The following is a 14,988-nucleotide window of genomic DNA, read 5'->3' as shown; positions in this document are numbered from 1 at the left end:
TTACACAATTGCATAGGGAAGATGTATGTGGATAACAACGAAAATCTGCTCTTTAGAGTAGGCTATTTCATAAAAGAAATATTAAAAATTTCTTTGAAACATGGCAATTGCTAAAATACCATATTCTGTTGACATTTTTTCTGTGCTATCACAAGTAACTTACTGAAAACAACGAGGGAAGGCATAACAACTATGCTGATACATAGCTATTATATATTTCTGCATTATGCAGTATTACATCATTCCATATTATTATTACTATCATTACACCATAGTATTAATGACAGATGTAGCTAATCCATTGTAAAAACACAACACAGCCCATTCCCTTTCCTCTGCTCGGAATCCTCCAGAGAAAAAAAGTGAAAAACAATTTGATGAAAAAGGCAAGAGTGCTGATGTACACTCAGTTAGGCCTGTTTTATTAACCAGATTTTTCATGTAATCCATAGTGGAGTTCAGATGCTTCCTTTGTGGTGGTATGCTTCATATACAACAGCCTACAAAGATGCAAACTGCAGCTACTCTAAATTGAGGTGGGCTATTGGGGAAAGTATTTTGTCATGAATGAATATTTCATGCAACAATCGTTCAATTTCCTTGGCACAATTTGTATAAACAATGGCATATATCCATATTAAATGATGCAATGCCATTCAATGACTTCTTCGGCACAGGGTTTTGCCCTAACTTGTCTACGTGAGACAATAGGTGTTCTTGGTGTTTTTCCTGTCCAAGAGACAATGGGCAACTCTGCTGCCTCATTGATCCAAGCCGAGTACTAGTTACCAGGCAAAGTGGAACGTTGCGAACGTGTAGTAAATTATGATTGGCTGAGAAGGATGGATGGGGCGTGTCTAACCGTGACTGCTGTGAAGCTATTTAACAAGCTTTGTTATCGCAGCTGAGCTTTGCAGTAGTGCTTGGCTCTGAGACCGTACGGACACAGCGTAATGAGCGCATCTACCCCTTTGTTTCTTTAGCAGTTCATTTCTTGGATGTACCAGTGAAGTCAATATAAACCCTGGACAAAGAACACGATCGTAAATCGTCGTAGATTCGGTAAGTGAATTGTGTCATGCTCGTCTTAATCTTTAATGTTCGGCTACTTTGGGTTGAGCTCGAACAAAGAGCGATGACTTCATCCTGTAACGTTTCGACTAATAGCAAACAACAGGACTGTTGGACTGAAGTGTGTTTAAACGTTGACACCTTGTCATTGTCTGATTAACAGTTAGCCTTTTAAAAAACGAGAATATTGTATAGTTATTAAAAGGGAAGCCCGAGCAGTGCACAGTGGAGAGGTGTTTTTCATTCATTTGTTTGCAACTGCCTGCTCGAGAACCTGAGCTAACCGTCTGTTCGTTGTATCCACAGATTGTCACGGATAACGTAATATCATCTGCAATAATCATGCCTGAGAAATTTTGTGGAAGCTTTTCTTCGGACGATGGGAGCTTTCCCCCATCCCCAACAGCCGATGGTGCATCGAAGCGTTTGTCTTGGGGGAAACTCGTACAAAAACTCACGGAGTTCAGTGGAACGACCAGCACTGGCCACATCTCGGACTCCGACTCGGACAGCAACAGTAGAGATTTATCAGACTCGGGTAAATTAATATTTCAACTTTTTTGCATTTGTCTTCGAAGTTACAAGCCTAACCGTGGTATCCTAAAGTTACTTTATAGTTGCACTACTAGCTATGTTTAGAATATATTGTGATCACAAATCAAACAATATCTATAATGTCCACTTTTTAAATTATAGGATCCTTTTGCATACCAGAATTGCCTTCCGACTACGACTGGTTCCACGATCCCCTGGAGGAGACCCTTAGAAAAGAAGCTGTGGCCTTAATAGCTCGACGTTTGATTGAAGCCAAAGACGGGACTCTTCGCTGCAGCAAACTGCTCATACCCGAGAAACTTCTTGAACATATCGGCCAGGAGCTCATTCACCTGGCTGCAACTGAGCCATGTGGCCTGCGGGGGGCGCTCGTGGAACTGTGTGTGGAGCAGGGAGACTCTTGCTTGAATATGGGCCAGATACCCGTGGACCCCTACGTTGTCCCAACGTTCCAGCTGACACTGGTGTTAAGATTGGACTCTGGAGGTCTGTGGCCTAAGATCCAAGGACTATTTAGCAACAAGTCCCCAGTTGCACCCATTGTCAGGAACGCACTGAGACTGAGCACTGGTTTCCGGGTCATCAAGAGAAAATTCTACAGTCCAGAGGAGTTGATAGAAGAGTGCTAAACAGGCCCTAGCCTACTGGCGCTTTTTTAAAACTAGAATTTAAAAATTGTTTATAATATATTGACTTTGAGCGCTGCCAAATTAGACGGCTTGAGTCATTTCTTTGTGATGAAAGAATGTCTTGACATCTTGTGGATGTCCTTGTATGTCATCTCAAGATTTTATCATTTAAGAAAAAATATCATGTTTTCTTCACTGTATGCATTTATACTCCTATAGTGGTATGGCTATAAGAAAAACCACAGTATAAGGTACAGATATTTCCAAATGTTTAACACTTATCTAGACAGAAGAGATATGACTGGGTTGGTTAAATCCAGTTTATTGCACTGTTTCCAATCCATTGTATGGGGATGAGAAGTCTTGGTGCTCCTTTCTGTGTAATGTTTGTTACTCTTGAAAACGTTTACCTCAGTTTCTGTGGAAACCAGACCTAGGCAGCAAGTTGTACGGTCATGTAGCATTTTTTTAAGTTTACTACAAAGTTATCCTTTTTGTTTTTTAAATTACTTTTTTTATTTGTATATGCATATGCCTGTTGCATGGTGTATGTATTTGTTCAATTTTCACATGTCCAGCGGTTCTTTCTTGACTCATGAGTTTCTGGCTGACTTGCATATTCACATGCGTAATTTATTTGATATTCAAATATCGTCATTGCACTGTTTTTGTACTTTCATCAAAGAAACTACAGACAATAAATTATTTTTATGACATTGTGTGAAGTTGTTGAATTTCATACAGAAAATCAAACTTTTCTTGCAAAGCTGTTAAGTTTTTCTCCCTCAACTCTTCAGTGGCTTTGTCAAATGCACCTTATGCACATGTCTACTCAAACTGAACTTTTCATTCTCAAATTATGAGATAAATGACAAGGTTCTGTTTACTTTGGCTGGGATATTCATGTTTCTTCATCTCCAGAGGACCTATTCATTATCAACCCTCACAAAGGTTGAAAACTGATCAGTGAGTGTCCCTTGCTAAGTGGTTGGCCTGCAGTCATCACTTTCATGAGCAATAGCAGCTCTAACACAAGTGCTTCATCTGACACAGATGTCCAACTAAAGAGCCTGTCAAGCTCCCAGTTTACACACTGACATGGTATCCAAGGGGCAGTGCAGTGCAACTAGGTGCTTAGTTAGAAAGAGCTGAAGGAGTCGGAGGCAGCCGTGGCCCACTGGTTAGCACTCTGGACTTGTAACCAGAGGGTTGCCGGTTCAAGCCCCGACCAGTGGGCCGTGGCTGAAGTGCCCTTGAGCAAGGCACCTAACCCCTCACTGCTCCCCGAGCGCCGCCGTTGTAGCAGGCAACTCACTGCGCCGGGATAAGTGTGTGCTTTACCTCACTGTGTGTTCAATGTGTGTTTGTGTTTCACTAATTCATTGGGTTAAATGCCCTCACGGGATCAAAAAAGTATATACTTACTTAGGCTGTGAACCAGTAGCTGGAGTGGCGAACGTGCAAACGTGCAACTCCTCATGGCTCAGAGACACCCGGTGTGTACAGGATTTTGCAATCTCCAGTGATGACGGCAATGCCTTGACTTTCTGAATAACTCGGCAAAACCACAGCCTTGGACACCAGCACAAGCTGTGTGGCACGTATCTTATTTATTATACTAATGTCGTAAGGGGTGGAGAGAGAGGGAGTGAGAGAGAAAGAAAAAAAAGAACAGTGCATTGAGATGGCACACGTTTTGTGACAAGACCTGTGATGATTCATTCAACCATTTCATTAAGCCACAGCAACCACTGTTTCAGTGAATATAAGTGACAATTTTGGTGGCTAACGCTAGGTGCTTGATTGAAGTCCCAACACAAACAGTGTGAAAAAAAAAAAAAAACCAATAAATAAAAGACCTCTGAAAATACATATATAAATATCCTCTGGGTCATTCATATGTTTATTTTTTTGTGCAGAAGCTATCGGTTCACCTTAGATGTTCCTGGTTCTTTAGGAATAAAAAGACACCCTGCATAGATAAAAATGTGTCCAAATCAGATACAAACAAATTAAGTGACTGCATGTTCTCCTTAAATTCAATCTCAGGGATTTTATAACTTAAATAAATACATGAATAAATAAATATAGTACATATGCAAAAAAAAAATGCCTACCCCAAATTCATTGGTTATGTCATTGCTATGATACAGTTGCCTCCATGTCACATTCTGATTGGCCCGAACTACCCCCAAATCTTAACATTACATTCTCAAGATGTCCTCCCAAAGCAGCAGACATCAGTGCACTGTCAAGGGGCCCCTGTGGTTGGGGCCCCGCCCTGGTCAGTACGGCCCATGTGAAAGCATGGAGCCTTAGCTAAACTACAAGGAGTCCAGACAGAACGGCTCTGTCCGAGTCCACATGCCTCATCACGGACATAAAGGAGAGCGCAGCCTGGTTCGGTTTTGTGGAGATCTTGGTTGGTTGTGTGGTGAGGTTGTCAAACAGTGGAGAGTTGTTTGCTCAGTTTCATTTTCCGTGAATAAGCCTCTTCTTTTTTTTTAAATGTTGATTTTGGAGAATACCTGGAGGGAGAGAGAAAGGCCACAGAAAATAAAAACGTAACGTTTAGAACATGAACAAATTTGGACACACTCATTCTTCCGAATATACACACGGTCGCTCACATCTACATTTAAAACTCTCAGAGTGGACTGCTACGGTGAAATCACCTGTTTTTGTTACTGAAAGCTTTATCCATGTAAGGATGCCTGGACCTCAGATAGCCTTGTGCAGCTGGGGGTACCCATCCTTTGAGCCCTTTGGTACAGCTCACTGTCACCGAAGTACCGAGCGCGATACAGCAGACCTTCCTCTGAAAGACAAAATAAGTGTAAAAGATTCAATGAGACATTGCGGTCACTACTAAATGCGTCATATTGCAAGAGGTGAAACATATTCTTCAGAACTAATGACAAAACAACCAGACACGTTTGATCAAATCATGTCTACCAGAGCCACAGAAAAAGAGTGTTGCGACATCTTTGATCAAATGTAAAAAAAAACCTGTGCTGAATGGCTTTATTACAGGAGGGTGGGATGTGTGTCTTCAGTTCCAAAACTCCCATAATCCGGAAACTGGAAAGCGCTGCCACCTTTTTCCATGGTCTCTAATGGGAGTGTCGCCACTCTGTTTTCCCTACCATTCTGATGTCTTCATTACAGATTTTCCTAGCCTTTTGTCCTTTTTCATTCGAGTGTGGCCCACACACTACACCCAGGCCATCCACCTGTCTCTTTAAGGTTTCCTCAGAAATGGCCAGTTTTGAAACTGTTTTAAAATGTTTGCTAAGAAGCAGCTGCGTGACCTTGGGAGAGAAGAGTTACTAAAAAGGCGGTCACTATAATCAGTGGACTAAAGCTTACAATCTGGTGTGGCTAAATAAAGTTGGTTTGAAAACTAAATTGAGGCTGAGCTTGGCACAGTTGTTGCCGAGCCAAAAGAAAAGGCACATCTTCATCACACAACCAGTTAGTCTGAACAGATTAACATGTTTGAATGCAAACCAGAACAAAACCTAATGATATGTCTACTATGGCCAATCATGGGTCATGTTTGGTAGTAGCATGAAACAGAACAAAGACAAAAGACAAGTAATTGAAATGTCATTGATAAGAGAATATATGAAGGTAACTGAATATTTGGGTAAGACCCTACTTTCAATATTTCAGTATGGTACTGAAATTGATATGCGAAAATGAAGGCTTATTCAAATTCAGGTGAAAGTGCATCACCTTGCAAGAACTAACTATTCAAAAACTCACAGATATGGACAGTTATAAAAGAACAGTGTGTTCCTGTTTAGTATAGTTCCTGTGGGTATGGTGGAGTGGTAATGTGACTGCCAAACAATCGGTCAGCCTGAAATAGATACTCACTGCTGCCAGTCTGTGTCGTTTTGGGTAAAAGCATCTACTAAATACCAGTCAACTTTAACTTTAAGTACCCACATACTGTCACATACTCAGAAATTACTCAGCACCTTTCACATACTTTCAAAATCCATGACTCCACAGAATACAGAGGATCACTTCAGCATGGCTGTTTATATAACATGACAATTATATTACATTTATTAATTTAGCAGAAGCTTCTATCCAAAACAACGTATATATGTCAATTATATTACAAGGATCAATGTCCCCGGAGTGCCTTGCTCAAGGGCACAACGGTGGAAGCCGGGAATTGAACCCACAACTTTTCAGGCTACTGCATGCTAGTCCGACTCCTTAGCCACTATGCTACCACCGTCCATGTGCCTGTGGGAGGCCAAACTCACTCTGTTGTTTCTCTTTCCAGCAGTTGTTTCTGAGATTAGAGATGTAGTCGTCCTCCACGCTCCGCTCCACACTCTTCAGGTTGCCTCCGCTGTACTCTTTTGAGAACTTGTCGTTCACGTAGTAGGGCACCCTTAGGTGCTCCGTGAACCTTTTGTTGGTGTGTCCTGCTGACCTGGGGACAGTGGAGAACCACACAACGTTTCTTGTGTTAGCCTTTTGCTATAATGACCCTCAAGCCTCAGTGGTTCAAATCACAAGGCATGAATCTCATTTAGGGCTACAGCCAATTCTTATTCCTCAGTCGATTAATCTGTCGATTATTTTCTTCTTGATTAATTGATGTTTCCCAAGGCCTAGATAAGGTCCTGTAATCAGAATATCTGTGGTATTTTACTTTAAAAAATGATACTAATCGATTACCAAAATAGTTGGTAATTAACATAGTGGTTGACAACTAGTTGAATAATCGATTAATTATTGGTATCCTAATCTAATTAATTCAAAGGAAATTTACTGGAGTGCCTATATGGAAAATGTATTACAACAAAATGCAATATGTTGCAAACTGGAGTTACAATCAGCATTATCCGTATTGGTGTACAGCATAACAATCACCAACAAGTTACAGACAAATGAACTAGTACATCCCTCTCCCTATGCTACAGACCTTTTATTTATTTTCTTATTTCATCACACGTCAAAACACACACACACACACACACACATATCTGACTTTCTCCAACTTTTGCACATCTCCATAGAACTTTTTATTTATTATTTTTGATTTCTCCCCCAACATACTTACAGCACACTGCCCCCCCCCCCAATACACAGCGTGGATCTGCCCAAGGTTTCTTCCTTGGTAAGGGAGTTTTTCCTTGCCCCTGTTGCTCTTGGGTGCTCCTTGTTGGTGCCCCCCACCCAATCCCAATCCTCCCCCACCTTTTTTATGCAGCCCTTGCCACTTAATCTACTAAACCCCTCTTCTACTGCACTTTTTACACCACCCCCCCCCCCCCCCATTAATGCACAAATAGGCTGACACCAGACATAATTTCACTGCATTTCTTACTTCCAGTAACTATATGCATGTGACAATAAACTTCCTTGTATCCTTGTATCCTTGTAGTATGACTGTATGCAAAATTGAGACATAATGGGGAATTACATGTGATTACAGCCTGACTCGCTTGCTGATGATTTCACAACAGAATCCAACTAGACGTGTCTGCACACAAGCTCTCTGCTAACCTCAGGATGTTCCCATCTTGTGAGGGCAGATGGCTGAGCAAGAGGCTCCAGTGGGTTTGACCTCTCTCCGTGAGGAACACCACCGCGTCTGCACTCACTGCTCAGATAAAAGCACCCGTGGCAAAGGAGTGTGTGTGTGTGTGTGTGTGTGTGTGTGTGTCTGGAGCTGGAACAGACATCTAGGGGCCACTGGACGGCTACTCAGATGTGCAGTACGTGACAAAAAGGCTGGTGGAGGCTTTCTCAACACCTGACCCTTCGGGCCGACTGGGGAACAAAGGGCAGCTCAGAGCAATGTGCGACATAGACTGCGGTCACTTCTGCATTTCAAAATGTCTTCTTGATACGTAGGATAAGCATTTCTTAAGTCAGATGATGAGGTGATGACATGATTTCCTTAAGCTTATTGCTGTAGTGTGCAAATGGTGGCAGTATTTCTGCCAGATTATGCAGAATTAAATAATGCTGATATGCCAGTAACATCTAAAAGCATTGCACCAAAATACCCCACAACTGTATATCTTGCAATTATGTGCAGAGTGGAATAAAAATAAACCACCTACTGAGTACAAACACATCACTCATGCATTATTCATTTTGTTCTGCATTTGTAAATGTGTTTTTATGTTGTTATAGATAAATGTGTTAGCTAAATACATAATCATGAACAAAAATGATCACCATCTAATATAAGTGACAAAAAAGTATTTGAGGACATTTCTGCTGGACTCAGCTACAGGGTGGCAGTGATGGCAGACTAACAGAGGTCTGGGTGATGACATGATGTCCTTAAGGTTATTGCTATAGCGTGCAAATTGTGGCAGTATTTTTGCCAGATTGTGCAGAATTTAACCATGTTGATGACAATTTCAGTGTCATGTAAAAGCATCTCATCAAAATATCCCACAACTGCATATCTTGTTATTATGTGTATTCATATTGTACTTACAGACAATTCTCTCAAAGGCAATTTGTTCCTAAACACTTTGCACTTTGACTGTACATTTCTAAACTCTTGTGTCTTTGAAATATGACTGTAGCCATCTACCATCATGCATGTGAAAATATCTTAAAATCGATTGACCGGGTTGCAAATCGAGAGTAGACCATCCAACTAGAGTGACAGCATAGGAAGAGAAAATTGCTCAGAACGGCAGACTTTGAGGGAACAAGAAAGAACTGGTCTCTCTGAGCACATATGATTAGACATTGATTTAGTTGTTCTGCAGATAGCACTACTCCACTGGCAGGTACTGGACAGGCTACTATCTTGAAGACCCTGTCCCCAACACCGTTTTCACCCCAGGACCTAAAGGATCAATCACCGCCCCCCCTCCTCCCCAAGTTAATGATAATCCCTCTGGACCCCATAGAGGTCAGGAGCACCAGCCTTCTTTCTCCCCCCTGAAATACTGTTTATCGGCATTTCTCGAAAGCATGGCTTTTCTCAAACTTCCGTCAAAATCGACAGAAAGGGGGGTTATTTTGGCACCGCTCAGTCATGGATTACCATGTTGTGCAATATGTTCCCACTCTCACATGATCTTATTGCTAATCACACAATTTGGTGGGGGATTAGCCAGGGATCAGATCCAGGGATTGCTTTAATACTTTACAGCACAACAGGCCTGCTGCTGAACGGCATGCCAGTTTGTTCATCCTGTACCACTGATGAATTAGACCTATGGATGATGGCCAACTTGTGTAGAGTGGAATAAAATAAACCACCTACTGTGTGTACAAACACATTAATCATGCATTATTAATGTTGTTCTGCATTTGTAAATGTGTTTTGTATGTTGATAAATAAGCTAAATACACAATCATGAACAAAAATGATCAGCTAGATCTAATATGAGTGACAAAAAAGTGCTTGAGGACATTTCTGCTGGACTCGAGCGATGGCAGACTAACAGAGGTCTGGGTGATGCTGTAGTGTGCAAATTGTGGCAGTATTTCTGCCAGATTGTGCAGAATTGAACCATGTTGAAATTTCAGTGTCACATAAAAGTATCTCACCAAAATATCCCACAACTGCATATCTTGCAATGATGTCTATTCATATTGTACTTACAGCCAATTCTCTCAAATGCCATTTGTTCCTAAACATTTTTTTAGTGTTAAATAGCAAGCGGAGTGAATTTATATATCGCTATATATTCTACTCCTCCGAGTACTCAAAGCGCTCTACAATTTCATACCTCACATTTGCCCGTTCACACACACTCATTCACGGATGGCGGAGGTTGCATGCAAAGCACCAGCCTGCACATGGGGTGCAGTTTGGGCTTCAGTGTCAGGAGGGGTCAGGCTCCAACCAGCAACCCTCCGGTCACAGAACGGCTTGTCTATCTCCTTGGCCACCGCAGTCCCTTTTGCCCCTCTGACTGTACATTCGGGGGCCACACTCTTTACTCACGGTCTGTAGCTGAGACTGTACGGGGGGTTGGCCACCATCAGCTGGCTGAGGGCAGATACAATCACTAGGATGAGCACAGGCATGATCTGGACAAAGAAGGCCAGTCCACCCTGTGATAAGGCAAGAGGGCAGAGAGGAGGGGGGAGACAGTTAAGGGGAGGAACACGATTAGCATGAGTGTCCCTCTCAAGCCACACACACCTCCCACGCCTGGACAGCAGGGGGTTATCTGTCGACCAGGAGGAGGTGTGGAGATCAAGTGTTACAGGCAAAGTCAAAATGAGCCTCACACAGTCACATAACCAATGGCAATGTAGATAATACCACTTAAAAATGTGGGTAAAAATCCCACATATGTGTGGATCATAAAAATAACGCATCTAAACATGTAGAGAGAGAGAGTACCTGTACAGGACTAGAATATCTATGGTATGGCTGACATATGCAGGTACTATTTTATGCACTTAGTTGTTCATTTCACTGAGTAACGCTGACCTGAGCGCTACATGTCATACGATTGTAATTAGATCAACAGTGCCCTCTATTGGGCATTTTGGAGAAGTACCATATTGCAGAGGAAGGTCTGCTCTATTCAAAACAACTGAAACTGAATTGAAATTAAGTTGTAACAAAAAAACACAAAAGCACAAAAATAAGCAATAGGCTGGTGTCCCTGCATGCAGGGATAGTTTGATTGGTTACTAAATAAAATGCAACTGGCCAATTTGACTGTTCTGAAGTCCCAGAGACATGTCTGCTTCTTGGAGGATTTTTGTTATCAAATACATTGCTTATTACAGCTTCAACCATGTATTCATGTAGACTGCTGCAGATATACCACAATTTACCATGGAGCACAACCTGGGCAGATATTCATGATACAGTTTTATTAATAGTATATAGTCTAGTACATACCACGTACTACCTGTGCTAGATTTAACCAACTAACTAAGTCAAGGGAGAAAATGTATTTTACTGTGGGAAATGAAATAGATGTTTATAGATGTTGACGTCAGGAAATACATCAACATCTATAAACACAACTTACCTCTCTCCGAGGCTCTCGTCTCTCTGCTCTCTGCTGGTAACGCATTCGGCCATTACTGTACACATGGACATTACCTGTGGAGGAGAGAAGTTTGATTCAGTAAGCCTGAAGGTTTGAGCTAGTGGACTAAAGTTTTGGTGGCCCATTTGAAATCAATGCATAAAATAAGAACAGAATAATAATCAAATTTGAGCATAAGTGAGAGTTCTAATTTACTTAAAGCCATACCAGGACACGTGCATGGCTTGGTCTCTCCAAGAGGCAGTAAAGCAAACTGTGTTTTCATCTGCTTGTACATAGGCACCACACTTGAACTACACAGACACACTACCAGTTTAAGTCAAATACTGGTACATCATTAAAGAAATTAGTGTCTGATAGGATTTGTAAGTGCTGTCAAGATACATGGATTTGGTAAAATAAAATAAAAGTGTACACATGGAAATACTGATAATAGAACATATGCACACATTTGAGCTATTACATATGCCTTTAGATGTAAATATTTTCTGCAAACCTATGCCACAATTCAAATCTACAAACTGAATTTGCAAATGAACCTAACAGCATCTTCTCTTCTTCATTCCAAAAATGCACTCACTTGATGGGAAGCCACCTCCAAAAAACATGTTGAAGAGGTCCTCTGGCGAGATGTCGGCCTCAAAGTCTCCCGCTGACGGGCCATGTCTGGATGGATTTGCCCTCTCCTCGCCCAGACGGTCATACTGTCGCCTCTTCTCATTGTTACTCAGCACCGCATACGCGTTACCAATAGCTGAGCCGGGGAGGGAAAACATTACATAACAATCACCAGTAAAACTGAGAATAGGTTAGATAATGACTAACATTTCCAAGCGCATTAACCCTGCATCAAAGGGTTTAAGTAGAACCCAGGGTCAGTAGAATCAAAACAAATATGAAATTAGAAAAATCTTGTAACTGGTCAATTATTTGATCAACTTTCCACTGAATATAGGGGTTGGGCGGTGAAACTAAAACTTAACACGGACACTGAAACAGTGTTTGAGGTTTCATGCCTATATATGCGCAGCCTGGTGGCCAAACTTCACTTTACAATCCATCTATAAGAGTGGTGTAAATGTTGTATCAGCAGAACTTTAGCATAGCTGTCCTTAAACTACTCACAAAAAGTTAGGGATATCTGGCTTTCGGGTGAAATTTTCGGGTCAGTACTAACCAGACTGTATTTAAAAACATAAAAGCTGTCTTCCTGGCTTCCAAACTTCAGAAGTAAATGTGCATCTTGACTCTAAGTGTTTCCACCAAAACTGTTTATTCGGAGCTCCATACAATCAATATTCAGGTTGCCATCATGTCAATGCCAAATGTCAGTTTCCATGGTGCCAGCAGTGCAAGTCTTGGGCTGTTTGGGTCAGTGTGAAACATGTCCACCTGCACTGGACAGCCAACAGATCTGAATATCATTAAGCCACTTCAGGGTGTTTTAGGAGGAGTGGGACTTGTTTGTGTTTATCTTTATTGTATTTGGCAGACACTAATGACCTACAGTAATCACCACATTATTAGTTAAAAAAATGAAGCCCATTGCAAATAACTAATAATGAGGCTATTTGTATCTATCAAGACTAATTAATGCTGCATTGGCTGCAAAAGGAGGCCCTACACTACGATCTAAATCCAGGTGTCAGTTCAGTGTCATTGTCCAGACATTGTATTCTATACTGCTGTTGCAGCATGCAAACATGTCTGGGAAACTACCACGAGACTAATAGGAAAACAAAAAATGTTTCATTCAGCAATAAGCCTACCTTTAAATGCTTCCGTTGCACCTGGAGCATGGTTTTTATCAGGGTGGAACTTTAAAGCAAGTTTTCTGTAAGCTTTCTTAAGATCCTCTTCATTGGCATCTTTCTTTACCCCGAGGATTTCATAATAATCTTTACATTGTTTTACTCTGCAAAGAGAGAAACATCAAATGTTGGCTGAAAGGGATCACTACATGCATTAAGCATTGCTTAGAGAATACAATGCAAAACATTTCGTAAGCTGTAAACACCTTTTCACAGCATCTAATTGTTCTGACGTGTAGGATTTCGAGGAGTCTGAGGCCTTTCCGAACTTCACACTGTCATTTTCGACGTTCGCTCTCCGTCGTGTCTCTGTGCCGTTTCCCGTTCCTGCTGAACTTCCTTCACTGGAGCCATTGCCCGTCGTCTCAATTTCCTCTAGCAAAGCTAAAACAGAGCAGTGTCAGTTGTCACGGTCAGCTGCTGTCCATGCATAGCTTAACATCAGGGCTAAACAGTGTGATGTTGATAGGTAGCCTAACGTTGGTGTCGCTATGTAGCTTTGTTGTATCATTTGCTGGACTCTTCTGCAACAAATGGCAACATTCTATTCTATGGGAGGACATGTTTCCTTAACGTCCTAATAGGTTTCCCTAACGTTACATGAAATATGCCAGGAATTGTTTTAAAATGACTGGCTAACTTTTACTTTGATGGGACATATATTAACGTTAGCCTAACAGGCGGTGAAGGCAAAATGTAACCTAACGTCACACGGGCTCCCTACCCCAAAATATCCCAGTAGTTATTCTTAATTGTGCACCTGACCCGGTTAATTTGCTATACTGCCAAGTTTCACAACGATACTACCAACGAATATAAAACGGCAACGAGGTCACAAACGGCTCACTGAATAAGCGACCGATGGGCCCTGATTTTCCATGGGATTAAAGCGAGCAAATGCTAGCCATGAAGATGAAATGCAGCTGTACCTTTTGCATGATCTGATGGGAACAGTCTTTGAGCTTTCTCCAGAAATCTCCGCGCCTTTTCTAAATGATTATTTCTAAGAGCAGTGGTTGCTATTTCAATGCATCGCTCCGCTTCATCACGATTTACTTCCATTGCGGAGCTTGTATAGTAAATACAAGAATGACCGATAACTGGCGCGTGTGGATGACATCACATAGCGCTATAGAGCCAGTGAGCCAGCCAATCTTCTCGGGTTTGTGCCTTATGCTTGCGTCCCATTACATGCCTAGAAGCTCTACTAGCGTATGCCCATAACTATTATGTCGTGCTGGTCTAGGACTTTGTTTTGTTCCATTTAACTAGCCTATAATCTTCAATGGAACCAAAAGCACACAAAAGCAAACATTTTTCTGATATCCACTTGCGAGCGAGGTGTTTTATGAGAGCCATAAATTATGCAATTCAGTGTCAGTGTGTCATGGCCCGTCTCCTAAAGCTCTAAAGACTCAGTGGATACGAGTAGCCTAGTACAGCACCTTGATTTAAAGGATTAGTGCGCCATATCTCTCATCAGTGGAATATGTTGCTACCATAGAACGCGGTAGCCTACAATACAAGCGCTGTGTGCGTGTGGAGGTAATAGGGTGTTTGTGTGTGTGTGCGTTTGTGTGTGAGCCTGGGTGTGTTCGCTTGTGAGACTGTGTTGTGTGAGTGTGTGTGAGGAGGTAATGGGGTATTTGTGTGTGTGTGTGCCTGGGTGTGTGCATGTCTGTTTGTGTGTGTGTTTATGTGTGTGTGTGCCTGGGTGTGTGCATGTGTACTGTGTATGTGTGTGCATTCCTGTGTGTGTGTGTGTGTGCATGCCTGTGTGAGTGTGCGTGCATGTGTGTGTTTCCATGCGTGCATGTGAGTGTGTGTGTGTGAGTGTCTTTATGTGCGTGTCTGTGTGCATGAGAGTGTGTGTGTGTTTATGTGTGTGTGTGTGTTTAT

General features: G+C 41.8%; 2 protein-coding genes across 2 annotated transcripts; one reads left to right on the top strand and one right to left on the bottom strand.

The window, feature by feature from the left end:
- The first annotated feature begins 900 nt into the window (after positions 1-900).
- On the top strand, positions 901-2,969 carry ddit4 (DNA-damage-inducible transcript 4). The gene is made up of 3 exons (XM_042082446.1): positions 901-1,062; positions 1,378-1,609; positions 1,768-2,969. The coding sequence occupies exons 2-3, from the start codon at positions 1,414-1,416 to the stop codon at positions 2,253-2,255; spliced, it is 684 nt and encodes a 227-aa protein (XP_041938380.1). The 5' UTR covers positions 901-1,062; positions 1,378-1,413; the 3' UTR covers positions 2,256-2,969.
- An 859-nt stretch (positions 2,970-3,828) lies between these two features.
- dnajb12b (DnaJ heat shock protein family (Hsp40) member B12b) lies at positions 3,829-14,236 on the bottom strand. Its single transcript, XM_042082417.1, has 9 exons — positions 14,019-14,236; positions 13,296-13,473; positions 13,048-13,193; positions 11,859-12,032; positions 11,258-11,331; positions 10,210-10,319; positions 6,539-6,711; positions 4,931-5,073; positions 3,829-4,783 (listed from the first exon to the last, which is right to left on the bottom strand). The coding sequence occupies exons 1-8, from the start codon at positions 14,149-14,151 to the stop codon at positions 4,952-4,954; spliced, it is 1,110 nt and encodes a 369-aa protein (XP_041938351.1). The 5' UTR covers positions 14,152-14,236; the 3' UTR covers positions 3,829-4,783; positions 4,931-4,951.
- Between the last annotated feature and the right edge of the window lie 752 nt (positions 14,237-14,988).

The sequence above is a fragment of the Alosa sapidissima genome, chromosome 24 (assembly GCF_018492685.1).
Source record: "Alosa sapidissima isolate fAloSap1 chromosome 24, fAloSap1.pri, whole genome shotgun sequence".
Lineage (NCBI taxonomy): Eukaryota > Metazoa > Chordata > Actinopteri > Clupeiformes > Clupeidae > Alosa > Alosa sapidissima.
Note: the sequence above shows the minus strand (reverse complement) of the source record. Positions and strands in the feature narration are given on the sequence as shown.

Excerpts from the sequence above, each read along its gene's own strand:
- ddit4 (XM_042082446.1), top strand. The coding sequence starts at position 1,414 with ATGCCTGAGAAATTTTGTGGAAGCTTTTCTTCGGACGATGGGAGCTTT. Across the intron at positions 1,610-1,767 it reads TAGAGATTTATCAGACTCGG|GATCCTTTTGCATACCAGAA; the intron begins GTAAATTAATAT and ends TTTAAATTATAG.
- dnajb12b (XM_042082417.1), bottom strand. The coding sequence starts at position 14,151 with ATGGAAGTAAATCGTGATGAAGCGGAGCGATGCATTGAAATAGCAACC. Across the intron at positions 12,033-13,047 it reads TGCAACGGAAGCATTTAAAG|CTATTGGTAACGCGTATGCG; the intron begins GTAGGCTTATTG and ends TCCCCGGCTCAG. Across the intron at positions 5,074-6,538 it reads CTGGAAAGAGAAACAACAGA|AGGAAGGTCTGCTGTATCGC; the intron begins GTGAGTTTGGCC and ends TTTGTCTTTCAG.